This window comes from Sparus aurata, chromosome 7 (genome assembly GCF_900880675.1).
Source record: "Sparus aurata chromosome 7, fSpaAur1.1, whole genome shotgun sequence".
Classification (NCBI taxonomy): domain Eukaryota; kingdom Metazoa; phylum Chordata; class Actinopteri; order Spariformes; family Sparidae; genus Sparus; species Sparus aurata.
The window spans coordinates 17,178,960-17,195,310 of record NC_044193.1 but is presented as its reverse complement, the minus strand read 5'-3'; the positions used below and the strand labels follow the sequence as shown (position 1 = coordinate 17,195,310).

At 42.3% G+C, this 16,351-nt stretch overlaps 1 protein-coding gene across 4 annotated transcripts in view; it reads right to left on the bottom strand.

Annotated features, from left to right (window-relative positions):
* The window catches only part of LOC115585467 (low-density lipoprotein receptor-related protein 1-like), a 91,508-nt gene that overhangs the window by 53,818 nt on the left and 21,339 nt on the right, over positions 1 to 16,351 (bottom strand). For all 4 annotated transcript variants that reach the window (XM_030423850.1, XM_030423852.1, XM_030423851.1 and 1 more), the window contains exons 3-6: positions 9,260 to 9,397; positions 1,436 to 1,555; positions 1,084 to 1,212; positions 560 to 820 (exon numbers count right to left, since the gene is read on the bottom strand). In XM_030423850.1, coding sequence (XP_030279710.1) covers positions 560 to 820; positions 1,084 to 1,212; positions 1,436 to 1,555; positions 9,260 to 9,397 — 648 coding nt within the window. The remainder of the gene's footprint in view (positions 1 to 559; positions 821 to 1,083; positions 1,213 to 1,435; positions 1,556 to 9,259; positions 9,398 to 16,351) is intronic.

Below are 16,351 nucleotides of genomic sequence, written 5' to 3'. Positions count from 1 at the left end.
CAAGCTACACAGTAGATTACCGGTTTCCTGTCAAGAAATGTGTGAAATAATGCCTGAAGGCATGCTGGCAGGCTTATATGTATCAGATCCCTGTAAGTGAGCTACACACATATTGCCTCCATGCTATGATTTAGTGGTGTGTCAGGGTGCCCCTGCTCTTCAAAGACAAACCTTTTGAAAAATAAAGCTGGACTCAGCGTTTCTACTTGGCACTTTTGTGCTGGTATGAGCAACTTTTCGGAGATGAGGCCGTATTGCTTCACATCTTACATTTGTCTGAGCTAGCAAATGCAAAGTTGACCATTTGATTCCTGAGGCCAAGTGTGGAAATTTCACACTGGTTAAGCTGACAAGTGGAGCTGATTACCTGAGTGGTTGCTTGCGTGCTCTTATGCAAGGCTTTAATTTATGGTTCACTGAAGGTCTACAACTAGACTGTCATTCCCTGTGTGTTCCTGACAACATTTTTTGTGGAATTATTGCATCAGCAGAACATTTCTAGTAAAACAAAAGCCCAGTTGAGATCTCTCTCATTTCAGTCAGTGAAATGGCTACTTACGGTGCAGGCTGAGGGAGATGTTAATGGTGCGGATGTTAGTGACAGTCTTGAGGTCTGGGATGCTGGCGCACTTCAGGTGTGTTGCGGCAGGGGTTTCTCCCACATCTATCCAGCAGACAGTTTCCTCGGCGTAGATGAAGTCCATAGCCATGGTCTGCTTAGTGGCGATGGAGGGCAGCCGGGATGTGGAGCCGCTCAGGGAGGTGCAGCGGATGTCATGGAGGTTAGCGATCAACAACATAGGCAGACGGTCCACCGGCTCTGGGGAGGGGCAATCAGGAAAGCAGAGTAGAGGGGAGGGAAATAGGAATAGGAAAGAATGAGGGAGAGGGGGAATAAGCAGGAGCGATATGAGATGAGATGTAGAGGACACATGTCTTCAGGACACCCGCTTGTAACACTAATATGTGTGACACACCATGCAGATGTGACTATCAAGGTCAATATCTACAATCACATGAGAAACAAATTAGCTCTGATGAACTGCGTTCTTGTTTTTTTTTTGTGCGTGTGTTTGTCCTCACCATTTTTGGCTTTGCAGGAGCGATTGTCTGGCTGCAGCAGGTAGCCCTCCACACAGCTGCAGGTGTAGGAGCCCTCTGTGTTTGTGCACGTCTGGCTGCATGTCCCGTACACATTGCACTCGTTGAAATCTACATGGTAATTACACAACCTATTACCCACATTCTTCCACAACATATTGCATCGGATGCACTTGGACACAACATTTTTCAGCGCAACGTAACATAAAGGAAAGAATTGAAATTCTACACGCCGCCCTATGCAACGTCCAGTCAGCGAGCAGACAGTAATCAGAGGATTTTGTGAATTTTACTTTGGCTGAGCAAGAATAAATCTGCCAAATCACCCACTCACCTTTACATATCTTTCCATCTGCAGCGACCTCATAGCCGTTGCTACAGTAGCACTGAGGTCCGTCATGCGTCACAGCACAGTGAAACTCGCACCCATGGGAGGCACAGCCTGGTGCTCCATCTGAAGCGGAGAAAAACAGACACAGAGAACATTAGATACTGTGGGGGTAATTATGAGGAGTTGGTGGGGGCAGCATACATATCAGTAGCTTTAAAGGGGCCCCAACTTAGATGGCAAATAAATCCTGGATAACAATGGGACCTGTTTATTGCCTCCTTGATCAGGTTTGTGCAGCAGATCAACTTTTCAAGGGTTATCTTAATCCGATAACAGTCTTCACTGAATCATACTGTCATCTCCTATCACCGTGTACATGTGCATGTGTATTTGTTAGGGGGGAAGAGAGAGAGGGAGTCGGGGTCGCACAAGTGGACGCATGTGTATTCATGTGAGCATGTGACGGACGGGCCGGTTTTGAATGTGCACGTGTGAGAGGGGCCTCTTCTTTCCCGCCCCCAGAGAGAACTCGACGACACATCCTTTTGGCAGGAAATGAAAGAGCGGCATCCACACATCCCCTCATTATGCTTTCTATACTGTGTGTGTGTGTGTGTGTGTGTGTGTGTGTGTGTGTGTGTGTGTGTGTGTGTGTGTGAATGCAGATGTGTGCGTCTAGGCTAGGAGATAAATGGGGTAGGGTGTCAGATTGTGGCTGATAGAACAAAACAAATGACATTTCAGACAGCTTCTATTAGCTTTAAACCTCAGATAAAGACAGCTGTGACACTCTTGAACTCAGGCTGATAAAATATTTCATTACTTAGATCATTCACCAAGTACAGGCCTGCGACCTACAGTGGGTGGGTCGTGCCCCTGAGCTCAATACACCAGTGTATGAAGCCACAGAGATCAACTTGAGGAGGAAATTACAGTGTATGAGAGCAGGGGGGGACAGATACTATCCTGATCATGGTCAGCTCTCATTTATTAAACAATATGCTCTCTGTCTCTTCTGTCAATCTTTTTATGCCATACATGGACACAATTGGATCTTCCTCTCTCAATTTCTGAAAGCTTTCATTTCTGAATCAAGCTTTACGCTGACAGGAAATATGATAAGCTGCAGACCAAGATGGTAACAACCCATGGCTACACTTTGAAGCTCCAGGACAGTGTCAACATCCAGGGATGTTCCATCTGACCCCAAAAAATTATATTGCATCCATTTAGGCACAATAACATTCTACCATCTCCACCCCAGCATTTTTTTCTTGACCTGAAAAAGCCCATGAATTTCTAGATATGGCACGATTTTTCATTTTGCTTGAGCTCCTCACCTGCCATATTGCTAGCTACACTCTCTTGGTATGTTCATGTAGCACAGATCTGCTTGTCAATGAGTTATCAACATTTGGAAAGACAAGTAAGAGGACTCAAACAGAGATCTCTACATCTTTCCTGCAAAGTAGATTGTGGAAGCCTTTAAGATTGATCGCTGCCTTATAGGTTAAAGCCTTCACATAACCTATAACCTTTCACACACTAAAAAACTAAACTACACTTAAAACTGAACTGAACTCAAAGGTGGACCTGATGGGAAACATTCCAATTGAATCACTTAACAAGTGTAAACACCAATAGAACAAAACTGTAAATAATTAATGAGATTAAAAAAAGACTTTTACGAGAAGAATTAAATTTGCCACAGCGTCCAACAACAAAAATGATGAATGGTCGTGGACACACTTTGCTTACAGTAGCTAGCGATAGTATGGCAGTGAAGAGCGGAGATTGGACCAGTGAAGGGCCCTCATTATATAAAGCCTGTGGCACTCTGGGCCACAATGACCCTTTTGTTGTGGCCCTGCTGAAAGGAAGAGTCCCCCAGCAAACACTGTGGCCCATATCGAATCCATTCACCAAGCCCCACACTGTGAGAGACCACAGGCGAGAGTGTAAAAAACACCCACAAAATGCACCTCGGTCCAGGGTCATCTGGTTTCATGTTGTACCCGAGTTTCTAGCTACGGGTGGGCGATAACTTGCGAAATTAATATAGCTCTAATTGTCCCGATATTATCTCAATATCAATCTGTGACAGTAAAAACTATTCAAATTACACAATAACATCACATCTATCTATATAAATGTGCCGATGACAAAACAAAAATGACAGAACAAAAAAATGGTTAATTTTGAGGAGTATTACTTTGATTTTTTTTTAATTAAATCCAAGTTATCATCCTTTCAGACATGACCAAGTATGATATGATAAGACTTTTGTTGCGATAAATAAATGTAATGTGTTTTTTTACCACCCAGCTACACTTTACACAACTGTAGCTTTGAAAATGTGTTAATGCGCAAGCTGCAAATCATGTATTTTTTCTATTCTTGCAAATAATTTGAGAGTGTGACGAGGCAAATCCTACTGTTCCTCCCAACCTCAGAGAGCGTTTTTGTAGGGTAGCAGGGAGAGCAGAGAAACAGAAGACTGGAGAGGAAAGGAGAGAGAGGAGGGAGTAGGGAATGGCAGGGCAAGTAGAGGTGGAAACGACTGCATAAAGGGCTTAAGGATATGGAGTGGTTAGAAAGTCCCAGCTCCGAGCAAACAAGCAACAGCAGCGTGTCAGACGTTTGACCAGGGGGTTAATGAACGAAGCAAACAAATCACACAGTGACACACTTGTCCTAAACAAGCATGCCAAAGCCATTGATCCTGTTACTGCATGGATGGCAACCCTCAATTTCACTCATCTATAGCTTTTCAGAGAGTCAGGGTATAAGGCCGTTTGCCAAAAGGCCCACTAGATTTCATCGGAAGACGTCTCACATTTCTACACTCGTCTGCAAATCGAGCAGGTGTCACTCACTCGGGGGAAGCAGACTACAGCTGATAAAAATATGAGGAATGTATGATAATGACAGCATAACTTACTGTTGCATCCCAATGAGCGACCTTTTTAGAGAGCTGCAACAAAACCCTTCTAATTATGCACTAATTGTAAAAATATGGACCTATCCCCAAGCAGGCAATTTGTTCATTTTTTACTGATGGTGCCCCCCTCACCCCCCCTCAAATCGCCCACTGCCAATGCCTAAACAGATGTTTATAAAAAACTGTTTTGGCCAATAACTGATGCAGCTACCAATGTTTTTGTGGTTATTTGATTTCTTTAATCTAATTTACTCCACTTTTTTTAAGTTTATCTGGAAGTTTGGCCTCATGTCAGGCCTAAATAAAGGGTTACAGCCAGTCCATGAAAAAGATATGAATAATGATGTTTTCCCCTTAAATGTAATCATGGGGCAGACAGGCTGGGTGCAACAGGGTGACTTAAGATCAGTGAGACAGAACACCGGGTGTGTCCGGGTCATGGCAGCAGTTACACAACAAAACTGTCACGACTGAATGATTTCATAAACATCAAAAAGATGAGCTCATCCATCCATCAAGTGGGCTGAAAACAAATCCCTGTTCTTACCATCTGTTTGAAATCCAAAATGAAATAAATACAGCCACTGTCCCTTTATACATCCAGTGACTGTATCAACAGGCTACTCCCCTGTGCGACATCGTAACAGGTAATTCCCAGGACATTCCTACCTTTGTGCTCTCACTGTCTGGAAACAAGTTCACACATGCCCTCGTCCTCTTCCCGCATCTGTCAGGAGCCGACTGTTTCCCTACACAGGTCCATCAAATTACCTGATTTCAACTCGACTGAATCACTTGTACATATATTTGCTCATCCTGTATGGACACGCACGGATCAAATGAAACAAATGAAAATGTATATTAAATTTAGCAGACCACCATGTTCGGCTCAACACAAAATCAGACGTGATCTACGACAGTTCGGCTGCTTCATTCTGTTAAAACTACTGTGTGATTATTTCCCTTCATGGTGCAATCTATCACACGGCGAATGCTGCATTACAGAAAGGCGAGAGCTGCAGAGGACGGTAAATCAGACTTGTATAGGGAGATAATGATGTGTGCATCTTGGTATGTGGGTATGCGCAGGAGAGGGAAAAGTAGGAAGGCTCAGCAATTGTGAGCATGAACTTGTATTTATTGGCAGCTGTTTGGGGGCTGCATAGTTAAAGGGGGCAAGGTAACCAAAACGCAAACAGAAGCAGGGCAGCGGCTTGAGTAATGAGCAAACAGTAGCTATCAGGGCCCCAAACAGAGGCGGTGTGCTGCCCCAGACACGTAAATCTACAATCACACAGATACTCAAATGTTCAAAAGCACGCACGCACACGTCAATTTAACTCGCCTCCAGAAATCAATACTCAGATTCTCTTTAATCTGCAGCCCATTATGAGTTAAGTTATACAAGACAGTTACACAACACTGGAGTGTCTCTAGGTACAGTGATCGGAAAAGACTGGCTATAAAACAGGTCTTGTCATGCAAGACAACTTTGATTGCAGCCAATAAACTCATTTAGGTCAAGACCCACTCATGAATAAAGATGAAAATGCGGTCTTTCCACAGGCAGCCTCAAGTAGCCTATGACCGATTCTCATTCCACAGTTACTGGGACATGAAGGACAATGAAAGCTCACTGCATGCATAAACAATAGCATCAGGCCACTACAGTAATCAGAGTTCCCTTTGAGACAGCGAGTAAAAAGGGGAAAAAAGCTCTCAAGAGTACTGTCGTGACCTCTCTTCTCTATCAATCAGTCACATCTGAGGGGGGCTGCAGGTCTAAGGCCTCGGCCCCCCTAAGAGAGGCCCTATCACCCACATAATGACAGAGAAAGGTCAAATGCAGACTACAGACCGATGAATAGACTCAACTTTCACCCATATGACAGGAAAACAACATAACTACCGATTGTCTGTAAAGGCTACATTTAGTTAAAAAGGCCTTTTAAACACAGGCCTGGAACTTTACTTTGACCAGAGGATGACAAAGATCTCAAGAGACTCGAGCATCAACGGTTTGGATCCCTGGACCACACTGCAAATCATTCTTCGCAACATATTCCTTTAACATGAGCCAGGCATCTTGCCCCTTTTATATTAATGAGACTTTAATTAACAGTATGGAACTTTTTAACTTAAAATAACAGCTTTGGCATCATTTTGATGGGTAGTATGCTTTAATAGGGTGAATGGTGTCTCTGTTACAGCACCAAAATTGCACAAAATGCCAATTTCTGCATAATGTTGCTTTAAAGTGTCCATCTTTTGCAAGCAAATGAGGTTCTTAAAGAGTCACAGTACCCTCCAATTCGCCTAGAACTGTCTCACAGCATATTCATTAAAGACGTAACAGGTGAGTTTCACAATAATTTAGCCTGGACTTCTTCATCAAGTTCAATTTTAAGGGAAAAATATCACTTGAAGTAATCCATCCAAAGACCAACACTCATAAACAGCCAAGACGCAAACAATATAATACCACAAATGTTGTCTGAATCTGATTCGTCTACTGTTGGATTCTGATATAGTGGGAGATGTGCACCTTTCCATCAAAACCTAGTTTACTGGGATTTGATGGAAAGGTTGACGTCTCCCACTATATCAGAGACTACCAGAGCGCGGCATCGCTGCAATCACTAACCATTTTTAACAACCTCATGTCTCATTCACATGTGAGAAAACGCCTTAAAATTATCATATTGAATGTAAACAATAAACATGGAGGACAGCAACAATTTTCTTCAAATATAACACAAGAAATGCTTCTGAAATACACCACCTACTCTTGCTTTAAGCGCTGTATCTGAACTGCGCACTGCATTGCCAGTATCAACAACATCACTCATCACAGCACCATCGAGTCCGCCTGGTTAGTTACTCCCTTGCTATCAATCCTGTACACAAACCACACCAACTAATCCCACACACTATGAAAGTCCTCAGGAAAATATATAACAGTAAGATAAAATTCCTTCCTACCTGACCCTTCCCTGCTACACTCCCATTTCCTAACCACTCTTGTCAACAACTTGGACAGAATTACTTGGACACACTGGCTGACAAAGTGTGCTTTCAGACATCAGCGCCCAGGTATACTCTGCACAACCCGGCAGTTTGTACAAGCACACAGTAGGATGCTTGTGAAAGGTCAGGCCTTTCCCTGAAAAGAGGGGAGCTCACAAACAGCATTGCCAAAGGTTCAGGACACACTGCTGGTGTGTTTGTGTGTAGGGTACTGGGTGTGTTTGGGTGTGTATTTGCAAGAATGTGAATGTGTGTGTGTCTGTATGTTTGTGGGCACATGCATCACAAGCCCTTGAACATGTAGGTGCATGCGTGCGTGCGTGCGCATGCGTGTGTTCACCGGTGCCTTACAGAGGACAGCTGGACCTGTGTCCTCGGGGACAGGCGGTGCATGTTGTGATGGGATGACATCATCGCTGTGTTGTGTAAAGGCTTGTCTAGCAGTGATGACCAGTGTGTGGGATACTGACACTCTCACCCACTCTGTACAACTGTCCACTTTATCAGCCCAACAGTGCTCCTGCTCTTCTGGACAAACCTCATCTCTGACTAATTCACGATCACTTTTTAATCTAATGACTCAACTCAATATAAAAGATTTATCCAGTGACTCAATCTCTATCAACACACGGCGGTCCAGTAAGATTATTCTCTTTAACACGGGTGTGTGCCGAGGAGAATAAAAAGTTCTTACTTTGTTTCTTGGCATAAGTGTCATTTTTTCCCTGTTTTAAAGGTTGAGTTACAGTAAAGCGATGTCATTTTGTGTTTGTAATGTTTGCCTTTTGCCCTCCAAGTCATTATATCCACATTACTAATGATTATCAAAAGTCACCCCTCCAATACTGTCACAATATTTATATAGAGGTGTTTGGTAAAAAAAAAATACTGCGATAATTCTGCATAAGAGTACTAGCATTTTATGAAATGCTTTTGGCCATATTTCAAAACATCCAGATACCTTTCATATCTACCAGAACTAATATAAAAACAAAAAGAAAATGGATGTTAAAAAAAACCAAAAAACTAACAGGTATCAAATCCACAAAAAGTAACCTAAAATATCTCAAATTTAAACAACAATTAGTTACTGTAAACCAAGATATCAAAAGTTGTTTGAGAACTGGGCAGACTGACCCTTGCTCCAGGACTTTGGTCCACCCAGACTTCAGTGCTGTAAATATTTGATTAACTGACTTCATATTCCAGTAAAGGGATATTGAACCCTGACAAGCACATCTCTACTACATCAGGTAAAGTGGAGAGGCAGACACAGGTGTGCACGGCATAAATTAAAAGCACCCCGACATGAGTTGCTGCAACTATAAACAGAAAAGCTTCAGACGGCTTCTGCTTTGCTGAGTGCTAAGGCAATCCTCTGTGGGCAGCCAGTGTTTGCTCCTTTGTCTGCTGCAACAAAGGCCGACACTACGGACCCAATATGTGCAATCTCTCATTCTTCTATAGTCTCTAATTAATAGTAGAGGATTTGATGGGATTCTTCTTCGCCTGCATCCAGGCTGAATGTTCTTCATTCCCACTGGGATTGGGCAAACAGCCTCATAGCTGAGCTGATTGATAAATTAATGACTTTTTTCCCCAGAAAGAGAAATTCCATTGTAATTGCACAAGGCAGAGCAGGCCAACTCATTAAAGGGCCTAACAGAGATTATTGGATAGAGATTATAGTTTTGGATGGGAAGACAAGCCGACACTAGCGAGGAGAAGCTAGGCTAGTCATTTCGGACCCACAACAAAAGCCGACACTCTTGACTCTCTGCTGTGGAGAAAATGATGATGCTATCTGTTCTGCAGAAAATGTGAGCCCACGTTGTTTACATTTTCTGTGTGTTCATCACCTCTGCAGTGAGGCCCTTCATCCCAGCCATCGGTGCAGTCGGGTACTCCATCGCACATTTTGCTCATGTGGATACACACATCCGGATCCAGGCACCCAGCTTCATTGACAGGACACTGGTTCACCCTGTTGTGTGAGCCTGGGAAACAAGCAGAACACACGTTTAAGGAAACACAGAAGTAAAAAGGTAGAGAGAAGACAAACTCTGAACGATGTCAGACGAGATCAAAAGAAGGAAACAACACAGTTAGAAATGTTTTGATATTTTCAGTCTAATCCTATAATTATATCCTTTATTCAGTCAGGTAAGTATAAGGAGCAGCCGCTCAGCCACACACAAGCACATACGAACAGACACCAGAGAGGTTTTGCCTCGTCCTTAAGGAGCGTGGACGGATAATTTTGAGGATTCGCTCCAAATATAACTGGGTTGCTTCCTTTGATTGCACTCTTTTGATCATCTCTCAGTGAGCATTGATCTTTCCCCTCCATCACTTTAATGGTTCTTATGTATTATGCCGAGTGAAAAGCCCACAGAATCATTGTACGTTTCAAGCAGGTGTTTTATTTTTAATGCAGGATCTTGGCCTGCTTTCCTTTACTGAGGCATTCACTGATGGGGCACCAGCATGTCTGATCAGTTGTAGCAGTGGGGTGGCCCTTATGTTAACATCTGCCATATGCGGAGCCTAAATGGGTTTTAGGAACACTTTGAGCCAAATGCTCACATTGCTAGAAACTGGCGGATGAGAATGTAGCACTAATGGATAAATGAAACTACAGCAGCTGTCAGGGACATTAAACGTCATCATGACGAACACGGAGACTCATCTACTCACTAGTCTATTCTTCACAGGCGAACTTTAGTTGAACACTTTTCAAACTCTAACTTTGGAACTTGTCAATTTATAGAGCATGTGTATAGTAATTGTGTAGAAGGACGCTCGGTTGTGGTGACGTTTAAGCCATGCGACCGCAATGTCGTCTGTTCATAGCCCAACATAAGCTTTTTATGTCTAGCGATTTAATTTTACCCTTCGAAAATCACACAAGTGGTTTTCAACTGTGAAGAGTATCTTGCTGAACAAAACGTGCAATCATCATAAGCTTGTGTTTGCCACAGAGCTTTTTCTTTTAGCGACAATCCAAAATCAAAGAAAAGAAAAAATCCCATAGGCTTTTTGTCGGGGGAACCAGGGCGATGCCAACTTCCGGGTAAATCTACAAAAACCAGTCATCCCCTCACCACTTTACATTTCCTAGAAATTAATAGTTGAGTGTTTTGCTTTCTCTCATCGTAGAAGATGACACCAAGGAGTAGGATTTACAATTTTCAATTCTCTTCCCTCTTCTTTTATTTCTTCTTTGAGGAAAGTATCATCAGTCTGCATTTAAACATTAGGTCAATTTTGCAAACAGTCACCCATTTACAAGCCAGTCTAGTTTAGTTGCTGTGATGAAACGGGTCAACAGGTTAAATCAAGCACCGATACATAAAACCGTGGTGACACTCTTCTACCAGAGTACAACATTCAAGCAGCAATATCATTCAGCTCATCTCCACCTATGCAGTTGCTGTGTTCATCTTCAGTGTGTGTAGAATGGCATAATGAAAAATGGTTCACAAATCATTTGGCACAGATTTCCAAGTAAAGTAATTGGAAAATTACAAACGTAATGATAATGAAAATAACACTGACAAAGATGCATTGAATCTAAAAGGGGTGTGAAGGGCAAAAGGCAGAATGTGATCTCATCTGGGCCGGAAAAAGCTGAGAGTTTTTCTTTTTTTCTTCACCAGCGTCAGACCAGAACATGCAGTCTCTTCCCCTTCACTCTCTCCCACTCTCTTCTCTATCTCTCCTATCAGCCCACACTGCAGAGCAAACAGTTTGCTTTGGCTGTTTTTCTTCTTCTTCTTCTTCTTCTTCTTCCTCCTCCTCCTCCTCCTCCTCCTCCTCCTCCTCCACCTCCCTCTCCTCCCTCCCTCTTCTCTCTCTCTCTCTAACATCTGCTGACCCATTTTAGAAAAACACTAGAAGCAGAGAAAATAAAGTTCACCTCCTTCACAGGAAACGATCTGTTGAGTTCTGCGGGTTGAGCACGACGCTAGGAGAGACTTTGAGGGTTTCATATCTGAACATGTGCAGGAAAACCTGCTTCAGACGCCTCCTTCCAAATCTGAGACACGTAAAGTGTTGAGTCGGAATTTTAATCAAGTTCTTTTGACCCTTTTTATTTATTGACTCTGCAGACGTAAGTCTGTTTGTGCTGTTTGCTGTACAGATTGTAGAGCCCTCTGAGAAAAATCTGTTATTTTGAGGAAGGAAAAAAACAAAATTGTTTTGACATGATATTCAGTACATTATGACTTATCATGTCTTAGAGGAAAGTCACATCATTAAAAGACTCAAAATATGGATGAGCATTAAGATTTATATGAGGGAGAACATTTGCCTGGATGTCGGCAAGTCCCTGAAGGAAACCACAAGCATTCCCGCTGAGCCCTCTCTATCCGTCCGAGAGATTAGTAACCACACACAGATCATAAAACGGAACTCAGTTAAAACAAGTACCTAAAAGTGACAAGAGCCTCCACTATGATCCCACCACAGCAGCCTGTGCGGTAAACTGCCACACTCAAACACAGAATTAGCTTAGAATACATGTGGCTTAGGGAGAGAGAGGGAGAGAGAGAGCAGCTCTCCCGTTTGGGGGATGCTAGCATATTAGCAGCCCTCCTGCAGCCTGTGCCTCTAAGCCAGCCTGATTTACATTCAATAAACTGCCAACCTGGGGATTTCTACATAAACTGCAGTGCCAGGAATAAACTGCCATGCACACAGGAAATGAAACCCCTGCCAAGGATTTATCATTTGTCAACAGTTTTTCTCAGAGTACAAAAGACGAGCCACAGCGAAAGTCATCTGAATGATACCCGCTGCACAAATCTGTGTCTCTGCAACTACGCATACATGTAAGCATATCTTACGAAAAGACACGGGCGGAGGATCGACGACCCCTTTCTCCTACACACACTCCTACCTTTACATTGACCAGACAGAAGCGGAATACATTTTCTGGACACTGCTAGCAATACGCAACAACCGGAAACAATTGATTGAGTTCGACAACACAGTAATATCTTGGCAGGGGCTGAATAGAGACCAGCAAATTAAATAGAAAAGGACAATATGGAGGATTAAATAACTTTGCAGGAGGGACAATGGAGATGAACCCTGTACTCCTTGCTCCAGTTTTGGGAAGTTGTTGGCAGTGTATTACAATAAGCTCCCCTCGTACTGGCAGTACTCATTTCCTGCATCATCTGTCATTGGAAGCAGAACATTACTGTGTAAATCTGAAGGGAAAGAATACAGCAGAACTTCTGGATTTTTTTCCCCCTTTGCACATATACATACAAAATACACATTCAAGTCTACAAAATATTTAATTACTGCTCTGTAGCTGCTGGTGTGCATGTGGGCATTTCGTTTACATGGCTCAAATGGATTTGTTGTAACATATTGTGTAGGCAGTCCCTGGTTTTTGGAAGAAATAAGATGATGTCTTGGACCAAATCTTCTTCCCTTGTTACCAGTTTGCAGTGCTTTCACCTCTTCAATCAATCTGACTTTTAAAACTGGAGGCTCCATTCCAAGCTGCAGTTTTTACTCAGGGTATTAGAGAAACGATGCCACAAAACAAATTATTTATTTTGAGCCAAAGGGAGATTTTGGGAAGTTTTAGAGTACGCCATGTTTTCTTCCTTACGAAATGTGTTAGGTCTGGTTTTCCCACAAATACTTATACTGAGAACAGTCTTAGATTTAGTATATTTGTATTTGGACTAATTCCATAAAGACTGATAAGCATTTCATGATAGTAAAGCAAAATGCAAAAGAGATCATTTTACTGCTACAGCCCAGAATTAAGAGTGTGACTCTCCCAGTTTTACACATTAAAGTGTGTTTAGTGCTACTGCATATGTGATAAAAAGCAGTTAAGTAGTATAAAGCCTTTTATGGTTCCAGAGGAAGCGGGATGTAATCTGACAGATTGCCTCCAGTGATGTCACTTAGTGTCTCAGTTGCACTGTGGGTAACGTAGGTGCCTGGTGTTGGAAAACAAGATGAATGTGTGGAACAAAAAGGTGATATCTCTGGTTCTGCTGTATCGAATATGAACATTTGTTTTTAAACTGTCCATGACGAATCCGACAGTGTTACAGGAATGCAGTGCTGGACCAATGAAAAACCTGGTGCTGCCTACACATCACTGGAGGCATTTTATCAGATTACATGCAGCTTCCTCTGGAGCCACAAAAGGCTTTACACTACTTTTTTCACATATGCAGTAGCATTCCCCAAGACCTGTAAACACCCTTTACTGATAAAATGAGTTACCCTTTAAATTGCTGTCACAGAAGAGAAGTCCTACACTCTTTCTCTCCAAATGCTGATCAAATTAAGGATTTTGGCATCTGGCTTTTGACACCTTCCACTGTTGATCGGGAAATGTTTGTGGCATCAGTGACACAACAGTATACAATCTACAATCCTGATTCCATTTTTTCACATGTTTAACCGATTATAGGTCAATAAGGGTTTGCAAATCATTGTATAACATTTTTATGTACTTCTTTTCACATTCCAATCTTTTTTGGATTCGAGGCCAGAATACATCAAGTCTGCAGCCTTGTCTCAACTGAAACAACATTACATCAAGATCCCCGATGCTGCAGGCAAGCCAACTACAAGTTACAGTTTGAATATGTAAACTTCCCAGAAGCGCTTGGCTGTACAGACCATATAGATGTCATATCCTCATCCAAACTCTCTCCCCTCCAGATGCCGAGCAGTACAAGATCTGATATAACTGTGTTTCCATTCATCTTTAGGGAGTTTAAACTGCATGTCTATTGTTGTCAAATATGTTTGCTTGGTGGGAAGGTGCAACTCGTCATTCTTGTTTATTCCATACCTGAATGCTGCATATACAAATATCTTGAGCATACGAAGAATAAACCAAGTTAATACAACAAAACTACAACATGTTTGAAATGTACTTTTCAATGTGAATGCTGCCGTTTTAACAGTTGTGGCATTTTCACTGGCATTTATTCTGTTGTTTTGCTGAGAATTTGAATATTGGATAAGGTGATAATATCAGTTTTGTCATGCTCTGTTATGCTCCTGGAGTTGAATCATTTTTTATCATTTCAATCATAAGTCCCATGTTTACACCAATTATGAGCTTTTTGTGATCCATCTCTGCTTTTGATAAGCATCTTCAGGCACGTACTTGCTCACTAATGATGATAAACACAGATGGTGGAAATGATCTTGTTTCAAAAGGAACACAACAGTGAGAAAGTAACTAATCCAAATGTAAGCTCTGTTTCAGAGAGCCATCAAAGGAACTTGTATTTTGATCATCTATCTTCCTTTAATCAGAACATTCCCAAAATGACATATAGCTCATAATTCAGTGATGTGAACAAAATCATGTGCTTTTGTTAAAATCACACTTTATAAAGGAAAAGCCAATATTGTTTCCTTGCCTTGAGTCACATGTGCCTCTTTGCTCTCAACTTTTTTTGGATTTGTAAGAGACAAACAGATAAGATCTATCACCCTGTGGCTTACATTTCCTACCACGCTCCCATTACTTCTGCTGTTATTTTTAATCTTTGTGAATTCTTTTGTAACTGTGTTTAAACATTCTATAAACCACGGATAGGAATTATGAAACGATCTCTGCATCTGAATCTTTCACACAGATGACGATTTGGAGAATCAGGGCATGATTGAATTGCCAATGCAATAGGTATTATTCACCTCTAAAGTTTCATTACCGGCTGCTATAAAAATCGCCATAGGAGTGAGGGATACAATTATTACAGAGCAATATTTAGCGATAATTTAACCTGTCACTTCACGAGAAGAGAAGAGACTCTTCAGTGGGGTTCGGCAGCTTTGGAGACACAGGACTGTTAAGTGAGAACAATGTAAGAAGCTTGGCAGTGCAGTGGATAACAGACAGTGAAGAAGAGGGAAAATTACAACCCTCGTACCTATTAGTGGGTAGAGTGAGGATAATTACATTATTGCACTAAACTGTGTGATCAGATAACAGAGATATTAGCATATCCTGTGTCCTCGGGGATCTTAATTGTTAAAATCTTTCTCCAATCTGCAGCGTGATCTCACCCTCTTAGAATCTCATATGAGTTGCATATTAAGTGCTGGGATTCATGACTCAAACGTCAACTATGACTCATAATACAGAACTTGCGTTTACTTACACTCTTACTGCAGCATGGGGTCTATGGAGTGAAATATGACTTTGTGCAATGACAATATTATGCACCCCCCTCGCCCCGCCCCTTTGGATTTAGGTAATGCATCATTGCTTGTGTCACCTTCAAATAATTCTTCAAATACAGAGTGTAATCATCCCTCGAATGTGGCTCTGGGTCCACACTCATCTGCAACACTGCAGTTGTGACGTGAAAGGCCGTCTCTCCCAGCGTGTGCTCCCCTCCAACACCTCAGCCTCTGGAGCCCACCATCCCCCACCCCTCAGTTCCCGTAGTTATGCAATGACCTTAAATTTGGATCCCCTGTCGATCTTTTGTTCCGAGAATAAAAGCCTGCTTTTCCTCCTGCACTTCAGGTTCCACGGCAGCCCTTGACTGGCTCCCATAAAGACTGCTGTCGGCACGAATGAATATGTTGTGCAGGTGACAGGCAGGCCTGCCCACTGACTGACTCCCTCCACTCTAGAATCACACTTTACAGCAGCGTTTCACAACAAGCACATGGCTGTGCCAAACCCTACTGAGGCAGCCACGGCACACAGGACTTACAGTATAGCACATAGTGCTCTCACTGGAAGGAGACCCGATGTGCTAGTTCTGCTTCCAACATGCTTTGCATAATCTTAACATATGAATAACAACAACCTTAACAGTGCGGAGCCAACATAACAAGTAAAGAATGTTACAGTTGCTTTATTATATGGTTTGCTTTTCTGCATCTAGTCTCTCAACTGTAGAGAAAATCTACCTTTTGAGTATCAAATATACAAC